Source organism: Cololabis saira, chromosome 3 (genome assembly GCF_033807715.1).
Source record: "Cololabis saira isolate AMF1-May2022 chromosome 3, fColSai1.1, whole genome shotgun sequence".
In the NCBI taxonomy this organism is placed as follows: domain Eukaryota; kingdom Metazoa; phylum Chordata; class Actinopteri; order Beloniformes; family Belonidae; genus Cololabis; species Cololabis saira.
The window spans coordinates 40988162-41003290 of NC_084589.1; the positions used below are offsets into that span (position 1 = coordinate 40988162).

At 41.5% G+C, this 15129-nt stretch overlaps 1 protein-coding gene across 1 annotated transcript in view; it reads right to left on the minus strand.

Annotated features, from left to right (window-relative positions):
* The window catches only part of agmo (alkylglycerol monooxygenase), a 113850-nt gene extending 98953 nt beyond the window's left edge, over positions 1–14897 (minus strand). Inside the window, exon 1 of the mRNA XM_061717514.1 lies at positions 14523–14897. Within this exon, the coding sequence (XP_061573498.1) occupies positions 14523–14630 (108 nt within the window). The 5' untranslated portion in view covers positions 14631–14897. The remainder of the gene's footprint in view (positions 1–14522) is intronic.
* Between the last annotated feature and the right edge of the window lie 232 nt (positions 14898–15129).

Consider the following 15129-nt stretch of genomic DNA (forward strand, 5'->3'; position numbering starts at 1 on the left):
ACCATTTATTACGTTTCATTTCAAGTACATTAATATCAGACAGCAGCATTAGTCAGGTAGAGTTGTGTGGACATCAGTCCTCGGCTGGCCAGATCTACTCGTGGTCCTGAGTTTGGAAGGAATACCATGTGCTCCCACCTTAGAAAAGGTTTTATTGAAGGTCCAGACTAGGCATGGGGCGATATACGATATTATCGTATATCGCGATAAAAAACGGCCGCGATAACGTTATCGTGGGATACTGTAATTATCGCCAATTTTTTTTTTTTTTTTTTTTTGGTCACACAAGGCTACCAGCCAGGTAGAAGCCAGTGTTATTTTTTTCATGTATTTTATTAATATTATTTATTATTATTATTTATTTAATATTTTTTCCGAGAGTAGTACAATCCGTGTGCATTTGACTACTGTGGCACTTTATTTTCACTCAATCTTTGTGTTGGCCATGCAGCTTTTGTTTTGTATACTACAGAGCAGTGCCTTTATTTTATTATTTTTCCAGAGAGCCGTACTAAGTAGCAGGCAGCCAGCCACTGTTAAAGTTTCAGAGAGTAATACAATCAGTGTGCATTTGGCTCTACTTTGTCACTTTATTTCTATTTGTCACTTATTTCTTTCGACTCTCAGGGAAGTATTTTCTTACAAAAAAAGAAAGTTCAAATAAGTACCGGTACCGGTACTATAGTTTACACTTTGTAATGCATTTACAGTACACTATTTGTTCTCTACCTCAAGTGTCACTGTGTTGAGAATGATTTGAGAATAAATGTTCTGAAGGAACCAGTGGATCCACGGTTAGTGTTTTTCCTTGCATTTTAAGAATTTTATAAGCGACGCGCTAATATCGTAATCGTGATATTTTTGTCCACTAATATCGTGATATGAAATTTTCATATCGTCCCATGCCTAGTCCAGACCAACGTCCTCCTGTCCCTGGATGCTAATAAACCAGTGTTGCAAGTGATGCTGGTCCTCACTGCAGCATTTGACACTATTGACCACTCAGTCTTCCTGAAACGTCTGGATCAGCAGGTTGGCCTGCAGGCTCTTGAGCTGCAGTGGTTCAAATCCTATCTAACAAACAGGAGTTTCTCCATTATAATTAATGTCTTTCTCCATCCTCAGCCCCTCTGACCCCTGGTGTGCCACAGGGCTCCATTTTGGGCCCCATCCTATTTTCATTATACATGCTGCCATTAGGGTCAATAATTTCCTTTTTTTTTTTAATTAAAAATACATATGACCAACACATTTTACCCCATGGCAATTTATCCCACATGGTTTCACCTATTTGGTCACCATTTGGCACCTGTAAAACCAAAACCATACAAGACCTATGCTATCTGCCCAATTCTAGCCAATGGAGAGTCCAGTATCAGCAGCCATAAGAAGGCCATTGGTGATTCTGACAAGAGGAGTTTCAGTACTGTACTGATAGCCAGATTGAAACTGTTGGTACAGATTATTGAGAGAAAGGTGATCATGGACTTGAGATGCGACAATTTTCGCCAAGATTTTTTAAATAAAAGAGAGATTGGAAATGGGACTAAATGGGATGAATATTATTGAAATTATCACGGTCAACAGCACCAGGTTTCCATCTTCCTTGACCTGAGTGCAGATTTTAATTTAAATCTGTCACAATCAGCTCATTCAACTTAAATCATATACATCCAAACCATTCCCTTTTTCCTAAAATGAAAAGAAAAAAAATAATTTCCCACCATGCCTTTTCACCTTCGAGCGAGCTTCTGGCAAATTCGACTTCTTGCAAAAGGCAAGCTGTTCTTGGGCCGTAGTGACCTTGAGAAAGCTGTACATGCCTTATTGTAATGGCTATTAGCTTGGTATCCACCAAACTTTACTGCATCGTTTGCAGCTTGTTCAAAATGCTGCTGCTCGCCTGCTAACAAATACGTGGAAGCATGTCCACATCACACCCGTCCTCTATTCTTTACACTAACTCCCCCTTTAAGTTTGTTTATTAGTGCCATAAATGGCCTTGCTCCCTCATATCTCTGCAATGTTTTAAATTTCCGTCGACCCAAGCAGAACGTTACGTTCAGCAGGCCAACTTTTGTTAGAGGTTCCACGGACGAGGCTGAAAAGGTGGGTGATTGCGCTTTTGCAGTAACTGGTTCTAAACTCTGGAACACGCTCCCCCCTTGAATCACTGACCCTCACTGACCCGCCTCGACTCACATCCAAACTGAAAACGCACCTATTCAGATTGGCATTTGGCTCATACATTCAATACTTTTATTTCTTTTTCATTGGATTTTTACTGGAATGTTTTTATTCTTCCAAGTCTCTATATGTCTTATTTTTGTACGCCTGTAACTGTAAAGCACTTTAATCAACAGTGATCGTTTTAAAAAGTACTATACAGATAAAAATTCTTGAAGCATGTCTATCTCTCTAGGTCGTCCTCAGACGAGCCGTCCATCGTTGTCTCCAGTCATCCCGATTCTCCATACATCTTTCCAGTTCGCTGGTACTCTGGGCCCCTGCATCCTTCTTGAGTATGTCCACATATGTTGGTGTAGGACGTCCTCTTGACCGGCGCCCGCGTGTTGGCTCCCACAGCACCAGCTTGCTGGCTGTGTGTCTTTGGCAGTGCCCTGCAAGTCTCATTCTCCTTACAGCAACCTTTTCGCTCACCCTTGGTATTCCTTCATATAGGACACGGTTGGTTACATGTGCATTCTTGCTGATGTTAAGCACTGCACGCAACATCCTGGTGTAGCACCCGTCCAGGGATTTCACTAGGGTTGGTTTGAGGGTCCAGCATTCACTGCCATAGAGGAGAACAGACTCTACTGTCGCGTAGAAGAAACCGAGTCTGATTTGGCGGGGGAGGTTGGAGTTCCATACACTGGTCATCCCGTTCAGGGCCCTCCATGCAAGTGCCTTCCTCACTTTTAGATCTTGCTCAGTTGAGTTGACCCACGAACCTAGGTACTTGAAGTCATCAACTTCTTTCAGCACAGTGCCTCCTGCTGTAGTCAGAGGTTGATGTTCTGGTGGAATGTTGTAGGTGATGACCTCAGTTTTCTTGGCCTTTAACCTGAGGCCAACCTTGGCACACTCTAGCTCTACCCTGTTTAGTAGTTCTTGTGCCTGTTCCACGTTGTCAGAGAGCAAACTGATATCACCTGCATAGTCAAGGTCTGTGAGGACCACTGCGGGTTTTCGATAGACTGATGTCTATCAGTAAAATTCAAATGGGTGATTGTTACTGTAGATTGTGGCGCAACAGAATGATACTGTATGTTTAACTTCTGTTTCAGTCAGTTTCACTTCAGTCTGGAACATGTTCTGCTCCATTTTTAGAAAAACCACTTTAACAAGTTCATGCAAACTGATGCACAACATCAGTACCATTACCTTTCTGTTTGAGGAGGACTCAGATGTGTCACTGACAATCAAATCTCATTATATCGTAAAATTGTTAAGCTGTCTATCAGGCTGTGTTAGTACTGATGATAGTTCAGTCAACTTGTATTTAGAAAACCTAAAACTTTCAGACAGACGGAGTACACAGGATGTAATGTTGAGTGTCTGTGTTGCTCAAGTCTTTAGAGGTAACCAAATGTGTAGCCTGTTAGAGAGAGCGTCAACTACAGACACATCAAATGCCTGCAGTGGCACAGTGTTGCAGTAGCACCGCTGGCTCACATCAAGACAGTTTTAGAGTTTTAGTCCGCTGATCAGCTGTGTCCTCCGTGCCTGGAGACGTCCAAAGAACGCTCAATAAAAGGTTAAATGATTAATCTAAGGCCACCACAGGTATAATTGCAATCATGCTTTTTTGCTCATCTCTTTCGTCTTATACTCACAAACATGAGTATTCAAAAAAATAATCTGATGTTCCTGCGTTTGCGTTTGCACATATACCCCACATGCAAACAGAGATTTTGGTTGTTGGAAAGTAATAAATATTTTTAAAAAAGCTCTAGCTTGTTTGAATGTGTTTTGTCTTGTAGACAGAGGTTTCCTATGTACATGGAAGGAAAGTCATTGATGACAAAGTTAACTGGACTTTTCTGACAAACTTGGACACAAGTGTAAAAATTGCTCAGTAAATCCAACACAGAACCAGCTCTTTAAAAACTGTTGTTTTTGTTCATCTTTTGTTACCTCACCAGACTGTTTTGTTTCACTTTATATACGTTTTATCATGCGCCTTATATATGAAAATAGACCTGTTCATTGTTAGTGCACCTTATACCCGCAAAATGGTCCGCAAAATACGGTAAAGTCTAATATGTTCGTTCTTATTCCACACATGGCCAAATATCCGATATATATCTCAATACACAGACGGAAGTGAAACAATCCCAATCTGAAACCTGGACCTGATAACAGGATTTCTGTGTCCAAATATCCTGAAACCCCCCCCCCCAAAAAAAAAAAGTTTCCAGTCTCTGGGAGAGCTGCTTTACTCACACAGAGTGAAAGACAACCGTCATGAGACCATATGTCGGTGCTCTCCAAGAGTTTCCACACACTGATCTACATGAACAGTAGCAGGTGGGGGAGATCCAGTCATGCCACTCAAAGCATCGGGACTGTAAAGACAAGTGGTTCTGTAAGAGGGATAAGTCCCTGAGATGGACGGGCGACATGTCCAGGATGCACCCTGGCTTTTCCCCCACACCAGCAGAGACAACAAAAAACAAGAAAACTAACCAGGATATTAATAAAGGATTATACGGTCTTATTACTAGTATGTGAATGGATAAAGAATGTTGACAGGACGATACTTCATTTCCAAAAACTATTTCCTAAAAAAGGTCCAGCAACTGTAGATTTACAGCATGTTTGTTCTGAAACGTCCCGTGATAATAAGAATCAGTATACAGAACACATTTTCTACATTCATAAAACCATGAGAGAACAAACAAACAGAGACACTGGCCGTGTCAACTGCAAACAAAAAGAATGATGTTGTGCTTTAGTGACAGGAGCAAATGCAGACAGTTGTTTTTTAATTATTATTATTTATGACTGCGTGGCATGTACTCGCACCCTCAGCGCAACCTCAAGTCCCATCGGGAGCCTTTTAGAAGCAGAGGCTTCTGAGCGTCGCCTGTTTGGTTGGAGCCGTGAGTTTGCCTGAATGTTTGTAGATCAGGCGAGAACGCCGCAGTAATCAGCACATTTAAAGAGTAAACCACGACCGGCTACATATCTGTGCAATCGTCGTGGCTACATGAAGTCCTACTGTAAGTTCAAGCTAAATGTAGTTTGTGTCACAGCATTTGATCGCTGAACTGTCTGCGAAGACATTAAAGACACAAATTAAGTAATCTCTTAATGTCTGGTGTTCTGTCCATTTTGAGATAACAGGCAGAAGTTGTGAGCGTTCATGAAGCTCCACTGCTCCTCATGGCAGAAATCTGACCAATCGAAGATACTTAAGAAACCTGCAGGCGTTCAACCAACTCTTGAGACAACATTTTCTCGTATTTGAAGACTCACGATAGTTTCCTTTGCAAAGCCATGTAAACATCACCACTGTGTCACTTTACTCACCGTTTACTGTTTACCTAAATAATTGCCATTTGCACTCATCCCTAGTTATAGTAAATGTTGTGTTGCATTGTATTTATTTTATGTGTAACTTTTTTTTTAAGAATGTCTGTCCATCTGCTGTGCCTCCGCCTGCGCACTTTGTATGTTTATATATTTATATGTTTATATGTCTATATGTTTATATGTTTCACCGTGGGAAGTGGGAAACGTCCCTCTCGATCTCTGTATGTCTTGACATATAGTATTGACAATAAAGCTACTTTGACTTTGACTTTGACGTACCCTAGATGAGACCAAAATGTTTCACTTTAAGTACAGTGATTTCGTGTCATAAAAAGTGACTCACAAAGACATAAAAATAAATTTAAAAAATGTTTAAAATCAGTTGCTATTTATGAAGTAAGACTGTACGTATCACTTGCAATTAATAGCAGCAAAAGAAAAGACGAAAACCACCAGCAAAAGAAAAAAAGAAAGCTGCAAAGAATGGATTTCTTTTACTAACTTCTTCTGGCAAAACAAATGGAGAACACTAACCAAACAGTCACTGACATGCCTCCATTTCTAACGATTCTGGAAACATGTAATAACCTCTTAATGGGTCTGTCAAACATGGAACAAATTAGTGAGGGACGAGGTTAGCAAACGGGTCACAACTGCGACTTCAGCGGCGTGCCAGCACTGCTGGTTAGCTTCAGTCTGAAGGCGCTCATTGACCAAGCGACTGCAGTCGTAACCGAGGACACATGGCCCCCGCAAAAGGGATGGAGGCGTGACGAGACCGCAGAGGAGCACATGTGCAGGTGGGGTGCGAGGGAAGTGTGTGTATATTCATGTGTGGATGGAAGTGAGAGTGTGCATGCATGCGAGTTCATATCCCCCGGTGAATGGCTCCACTCTGACGTACAGGTGTGTGTGTGAGCGAGTGTGTGTGTGTGCACAAGCAGAGGCGTGAGCACCTCCAGGGACCTTCCATCACATGCAACGTTCCAACATCTGGCAGCAGACTGCAGAGCTGCAGCTAACAAATGGGCTCGCCGTGCAGGCAGACCTCCTCCAAACCCGCTGAGAGAGAGATTATCATTCTGGACGCCTGCCTAAAACCTTCCCTTCTTTTTCCTCTCCTGCATAGCAGATAGTTTTACCTCTGCGGCCATGAGCTCCTGACAGCTTAGGATAAAATTATTCAGCACGGCAGGCTTATTCTCATGCGGAGCAATGCGTTTTCTTTTCTTTTAAAATATCCATCTCATTCCTTTTCCGCCAACTCTTTTCTTTTCTCACATGTTGTTTGTGAGATAATTAAGAGTCACTTCTTTGTAATCTTGTGTGCAATCAAAACATCCTTTCCTGTGTTATTTTTTTCTCCTTCTTAACAAATAAACTGAAAATCACAGTAAAGACTCTTTAAAACTGCGGCATTCTTGGTGTGTCTGTTTGTTGCGGTGTTTAATAATTGCATTTCAGTTTCTTCTGAATTCAGCCTTAAATGGAACATGACATTTGCGGACCAGATGTTTCTTTTTTTTTTCCCAGAAAGCCCCTTTTATAAAAAGGTCACAGATGACTGATGTTGGCTAAAAATGTGTAGGCTGACAATACACTTTTATCACTGTTGTCTAAGAAATATTGTGTTTGTTTTCGAATCACGGAATAACCGAGAGACCTGGGAATCTCCCACAAAAAAGCCTCAATTTCCAGACAACTCCGAAATGAGAAGACTGTGGTTTGGGTTCCTAGTTAATGGAACTGGTTTGGGATCAAAGAACAACAGTGGTGCAGAATAATTAATGACGCATCACGAACTGTAAACACTGCAGAGTCACTAAACTGCCCAAGCACGCCCATGCAAACTTTTACCACTATCAGGCCCCGGCTGCAAACACAAATGCACTTAATCATGTTTGGTAGTGGATTATAAGAACTCCTGCTGCGGGGATAATTGTTCTCCTGTCCCAATGTGCCCATAAAATCTCATAACAAACACATGCTGATAAGCCTGCTGCAGACGCTTGTTACAATAAAAAGGTAATTGAGACACTGGAAAATGACAGTAAAAGGAGGGAGCATGGGAAAACAAAGCTTTTTATTATTAATTATTATGATTATTAATTAAGCAGGACTAATAAAGCAGGTTTAGCAAGTGCATTTCTTTCAGCAGAAGTACATATTTCAGCTGAAATAAAGGTCAGTAAAAGGTCAGTCCACTGAGGAAAGTTAAAGTTTTACTTTTTCCTTTTGAATCTGTGTTGGGTGCTTTTCCCCCACTGACCTACTTGGCTAGCTTTATTTAACCTCAACACGACTGAAGAGATTGAATTTAACCTGCCCAGCGCTGAAGATTCGTTTAGAAATCAAATAACAAAATATAATTGACTGTTTGACATCTTTTTGGATCTCAAAGTGTCCCTGAACGTCTTCCTAATTCCTGTTTGTTCCAGATTCACACCAAAGTCTATCCACGTCCACGACAGCAGTTCAGCTCCGTGTTGGGAAAGATATTCATCCACATTACACCACCGTGAGTCAACGAATATGACACGGCGTCTGCGCTCGCTGCACAGGCGCACACGAGCAAAAACAAACTGAAAACTGAAAAAGTGCTTGTTCCTTCAGCTCATAATGCTTTACCCATGTGCATGGTGGCACTTTTAGTGCAAAATTAAATAGAGACTTTAACTGCGCGGCAGCTGCGTGGGAGCATCTGTGTGTAGAGTTTTGACTGTCCCGTCACACATGAATCACAGTCTTAAGAACTGAAATACAGTTGTTTGCACAACTCGTGTGATTTCTCTCTTCATGTGCACATTTGTATATGTAATCAAGCTGTTCAAATACAGATGCAAATGTAGACATATTCGACCCCTTTGATACTTTTACTCGAATCTTGTGAGAAAAGATAGCAGGCTTGAAGGTTTGCAGGTCCTGTATCCGTCTATTTGTAAGTTGCACACGTGAACCAAGAGATTTGTAACTCCTGAAATCCTCATCTGTTTATGCAATCATACCGCAAACAACACAAGAAACGAAGGACATCAGCTGGGATCAGTGGTGCTGTCTCTGGGATGTCATATGGATCTAAAGCATTTAAAGCATCACTTTCTGCCTTATTACTCGTTTACTATCAAGTTTAACGTCCAGTTTTCTGAGCGGTTTCCATGACAACATCTGAAACTCTGGCAGATTAAATCAGGGTCAACGTAAGGTAACTTTAGTTAGAATCATAGGTTTACATAACTGATCCACCTTCATGGCCGCTACATCCCACAATGCAAAGGGCTCTCTCAAGGCCAATAGCCTTGGAAAATCTCAAAAGCGTACAAGTACAATGTTACCCAGAGGAGCAAATTATGAAGCAACTCTGTTTCAGACATCCACATCACAGCTCAGTGCAGGTGTTTATGAATTTAAACAGGGTCTGCAGTAGAATGGTAGTTTTCTGTAACTGGGGTTTGAAACTGGTGAAGTATTGCAGATCCCACATGTGAAAGTTTCACAATTTCAAGTGAAGCCAAATAATATTAAATATTCTCAGATGCAACACTATCCATAAGGTTTTGGGATAACTTATGTGGTATAAACTAAATAAATATGCGTAACACTAGAAGCCGTGAAAAAAAAAAAAAACATGTAAAGCTGGAGAATTTCATCTACTTTCATACTCATACAATATTTATTTTAAAGTAATAACTGTAAAGCACACAGGTTCTAGCCACACAAGTTTAAGAATTTGCTGCCTTTTAATTGTAAACTGAGAACATTCTGGTCTCGTCAGCTAGTCACAAAACACTGTGAAATCAAAGTGAAGGGAGACATCTGCATGAGATCCGAGTGGAAACGCAAAGAAAATTAAAGCTGCAAGCAGCGATGAACGGGCCCTCGCACTCATGGCCACCGTCCCCCATAAGCATATCAGAAATGACACCACCCACGACTTCCTATGTCAAACCATTCAAAAGATATAGCAGAAAATAGGACCAACCAATCAGAAGAAGGGGCGGGGCTAATTTTCAACAATTATGGTCAAAGACTCAATACCGAGTCCCATGACACCAGCCACGAGTCTTTATGTCAAACCATTCAAAAGTTATGGCAGAGAAAAGTATTCTAGGGGGCGCTGTTGAGCCGTTAGGCCACACCCATTAATGCAAACCATGAAATATCAAATTTATCGCCAGGCCTGGCTTGCATGCAAACTTTGGTGACTTTTGGGGAACTATCAAATATGGACCAATCAGATGAAGGGTGGGCGCGCTTTTTGGCGTCTAGCGTCGCCACGGTAACGCTTTTGAAAGAGAAAAGTAATGTGTGTTTTCGCAGGATGGAGACGCACATTTTTATGTATAACACACCTGGGTGCACGTTACGGTTTGGCCGTATTAATTGCCGAAGAAATGCCATAAATTGCGGCAAAATTACACAATTAATTCAAAATGGCCGACTACCTGTTCGGTTTCGGCCATGGCGGCAAGAGACTTTTCTGTAAGTTACGACATGATACAGGTGTGTACCGATTTTCGTTCATGTACGTCAAACCGTATTGTGGGGCTTGGGGCACAAAGTTTTCAAGGGGGCGCTGTTGAGCCATTTTGACACGCCCATTAATGCAAACCATTAAATATCAAATTTTTCGCCAGGCAAAATTTGGTGACTTTTTGGGTACGTTTAGGGGGGCAAAAAGGCCCTCCTTTCGTCAGAAGAAAGAAAAAAGAAAGAAAAAGAAAGAAAGAAAGAAAGAAAAATTCCTACGGATACAATAGGGCCTTCGCACTGTAAGTGCTCGGGCCCTTATAAAAACAAAACAGCAAAAAGACCCAGACATCCCGCCATATTGGTGTCCCAGCTTATCACAGAGGTCGGATGGCCCAGTTATCAGAATGAGGTCCAAAGCATTACATAACCCCCCCCCGCCACACACACTCATCCAGTTTACTAGGAAAAAGCCATCACCAAACTAAATAAATACTGGTAGAAACTCTAATTCAGTGCGCAATAAGATCTACCTTCTGTTTGTGCAATATTTCTACCAGGTCACCATAATGTTTAACATCCATTGTTCATACAGTATATGTGTTTATACATTCATGCATTATTCATTTACATTTCCAAGCGGTGCAGAGTTGTATGTGTATGTAAATATGTATGAATGGACCTTCCATTTTTACTCTAAACCCAAAACTCTCAAAGACTTTCTCTTCTACGTCAAATTCAACTCATTTCAAATTCAAAAATACATAATTTATCCCCAAATGGGACATTAATTATCATATCAGAAGACTGAAATTATATAATCTTAAAACTATTCCATCAACATCTCTAATTTTGCTGTTAATACACGTTGCTGAATTTAAATTTCTATTCACTACTCCATATCACTGATAAAATGTCCCTAGCTCAGACAAAAACAAACTACTACAACAAACTACTACTTCTATAACAACAAACTTCTACTTCTACGACGACAACAAACTTCTACTTCTATGACGACAGCAAACTTCTACTTCTATGACAAAACACTTTGATTTCTATGACAACTATTACCTTTACAACAACTACAACAAACTAAGGCTGCGTCCGAAATTGCATACTTCCACACTAATGAGTATGCGAAACCAGTATGTGAGATTTTTTAGTGCGTCCGAAACATTAGTACATACACAATAGTATGTGCTATCCATACTCATTCTGGAGAAATGTATTAGTGTGGATTGATGGCAGCCCCCGGGTCTCCCACTCAGAAGGCGCGCCGATTTTTTCCAGTGGCCAGCCGCGGTACTGCAACCAAAAATCCCATGCGGCCCAGAAAGCTTTTTTCCCATAGACCGCAATAGTAAAAGAGAAGCCTCTAAAACTGTTCACAGGACACCTCCAGCTGTAATCACCGGCAATTACTAATCTTTGTATTCTATATTTTTAAGTCATGGACTTTATATCTGTCAAAAATGTTTTATAACGGCCAGAAAAGTCAAAGAAAAGTCTCTTTCTGGGCGTGACGTCACGGCTGACGTCACAGCCGTGTCCGTGCACTCCACGGATGTTTTATATTAATATATATTATGTAATTATATGATATTAATACATTAATCATATATGTGATGCTATACATGTAATAATATACATGAATTAATATATTATTTTAATACATATTATATTAATACTCGTTCTCATTGCCCCGGGGCATGATGGGAGGCCCCAGAGCATCATGGGAGGTGACTCAACTGTGCATGCTCTATGGGCCGCTGTATGCGGAAGTAAACCCGGAAGTCAGAGATTTTTTCGGCTTATGCGCTGGCTGAGCAGAATGCATTGAAATGAATGGGCGGCCATTTTTGACGTCCGATCCAGTTTTATAATACATCCATGATTGATGGACACTAGCTAAGCAGAAACTTCCCACAATGCAATGCAGCAGCGTTTGGTTGGTAAGTGATACGTATACTGTATTGCATAAGTATAATATTAAGTATAATAATATTATTATATAATATTAATATTATAATATTCATATATAATAATATAATATAATGTCATCTTGTTTCGGCCAGGATAAACGGGAAATAGCGGAGCGGTGCTGCTACTGCTGCTGTGACACGTCACTTCCTACATGTGCGCTCTTAATAGTACGAAATTAATACATACAGTACTACTGATATTTACTCAAAAGTGTGCCGAATTTAAGCATACTTTTTACTATATACTGTTTAGTATGGCATTTCGGACGCACCGAATAACTTCTACAACAAACTACTACTTCTACAACAATTTATACAACAACAATAACTACTACAACAAACTACTTCTTCTATGACAACAAACTACTACTACAACTACTACTTCCATGACAACAACTACAACAAACTCTATTACTACTACTCTGTGTGATTTTAAAATGCAATAATGTGGAGTTTGGGGTTATTAAGGGCAAAGGAGGGCATCACATTTTAGTTGGTGACTGACACAAAATTACAAGTTAATATTTAGAATAATTAATAAATCTGTCTTTCTGTGTAGAGTTTGCATGTTCTCCTCGTGCTTGCGTGGGTTTCCTCCAGGTACTCCGGTTTCCTCCCACAGTCCAAAAAACATGCAGGCTAGGTTAATTGATCATTCTAAATAGCCCGTAGGTGTGAGTGTGAGTGTGTCTGGTTGTTTGTGGGGACTGCGGGTGGATACTAGCATTTCTGCTAAACCCGGTGTATTTACACTGCTTAATGTAGTGTTAATTAATATGCACTGTCTAAATAAACTTTGAAACTTGGTTTCCATGTTTTAATGTGTTTTAAACTGGTCTGCGGTGGTGAGACAGCGGCTTCCCTGTGACACGTAGCATCGAGCTCCCCACAGAAACCTGCGTGAAGCTGATTCCAGCTGACTCCCAGCTGACCCCCATGTGACCCCAGCTGACCCCAGCTGACCCCTGCTGACCCCAGCTGACTCCCAGCTGACCCCAGGTGACCCCTGCTGACCCCTGCTGACCCCTGCTGACCCCAGCTGACCCCTGCTGACCCCAGCTGACCCCTGCTGACCCCTGCTGACCCCAGCTGACCCCAGCTGACCCCTGCTGACCCCAGCTGACCCCAGCTGACCCCAGGTGACCCCTGCTGACCCCTGCTGACCCCTGCTGACCCCTGCTGACCCCTGCTGACCCCAGCTGACCCCAGGTGACCCCTGCTGACCCCAGGTGACCCCTGCTGACCCACAGCTGACCCTCAGCTGACCCCCAGCTGACCCCTGCTGACCCTCAGCTGACCACCAGCTGACCCCAGCTGACCCCGTTGTGTATCCCAACGCAAAACTGCATTTGGGAAGTCATCATTCTCATGTATTGCAATGACTCAATGGAATACTCTGCCAACCGACATTATTATCATGTACAAGTCCCCACACCTTCTCACATCTTGCCAAGCGTTGGTTACTGTCAAGACAAGTGTGTGTACATTTATGAAGTGGGTTGTGAGTGTGTGTTGGGGGGGCAGCCTAGCTTTAATCTTAGGTGCCAACATCTGACAGATCCCATGCTCTGTTGAATCTGCTTCCATGTTTTATATATCTATTTTATCTATGGTCTTTTTGCTTTGTTCTGCTCTTTTACTTATTTTTTCTTTTTCTACAGGACTGTCTCAGAAAATTAGAATATTGTGATAAAGTTCTTTATTTTCTGTAATGCAATTAAGAAAAACAAAAATGTCATACATTCTGGATTCATAACAAATCAACTGAAACATTGCAAGCCTTTTATTATTTTAATATTGCTGATTATGGCTTACAGTTTAAGATTAAGATTCCCAGAATATTCAAATTTTTTGAGATAGGATATTTGAGTTTTCTTAAACTGTAAGACATGATCAGCAATATTAAAATAATAAAAGGCTTGCAATATTTCAGTTGATTTGTAATGAATCCAGAATGTATGACATTTTTGCATTACAGAAAATAAAAGGACTTTATCACAATATTCTAATTTTCTGAGACAGTCCTGTATGTTCTATATTCTGTTAGCTTCACCATGATATCTTACAGGTGAGTTTTCACCTCTGTGAGCATAAAACAAGTGTAATGCTTTTTTTAAAATAGTCCTCCACACAAAGAGAAATCCCCATGACTATGCAGACGCTTAACATCCTCCCTGTCATCATGACCGGAGGCTAAAAACATCTCCATGTGCACGCTCACATCAAAGTAAAAGGTGAAAGGATAGGATATTTGAGTTTTCTTAAGCTGTAAGTCGTGATCAGCAATATTAAAATAATAAAAGGCTTGCAATATTTCAGTTGATTTGTAATGAATCCAGAATGTATGACATTTTTGTTTTTGTAATTCCATTACAGAAAATCACAATATTCTCTGAGACAGTCCTATTCTCTTGTAAAAGATTAATGTCTTATTGTGCACTGTCCCTCTTTTGAAATAAATAAATAAATGACAAATTACCCCCAGCTGACCCCAGCTGACCTCAGCTTCCCTACAGAAGAGGCTGCACGCACCTGCTCAACATACTCCGGAACTTCTTCCACCTTTGCAAAAGATGATTCATTCGGTGTGAGCATGAAGAACAAGGCCCGGACACCCCTGGACACCGACCCGGACTCCATCAGTCACAGCGCCTGCTCACGACCCGGTGTTCTGCCAATCCTCCTGCCGAGAAATACTACTTTGTGGTTCTGCGCATGCGCACAGTCGACCGGGTACCTGCACAGGTGTCACCTGCTTCTCTCGCCCAGCGCAGCCTGTGGCGTCTGTCCGGAGAAGTGAAGTCAAGACAGGACACGGAGCCGGCTGCTGGACAAAGTTCTCACAGGCAGGAAAACAACACGCCTCCACTGCAGTTTTAAACGAAAGCAGAACCCCCGTGACCGTGAGTTGACTTTATTGATCTGAGGTTTATCGACGGGAGCGCGCAGGGAGGACTTTTGACCATAGCGGACCACTATCACGTGATCTCGCGAGACTTCAGGCTGTTCAAGTCATTTGGCAGTGCAGGAAAGTATCTGTTCATGTCCAGCTGTTGTAGCCTTTCTTTCTCCCTCTCTCTCTCTTTCTCTCTCACTCTCCATGGTTTTAGTACTAGTTTAGTACAATAACGAGTAAATA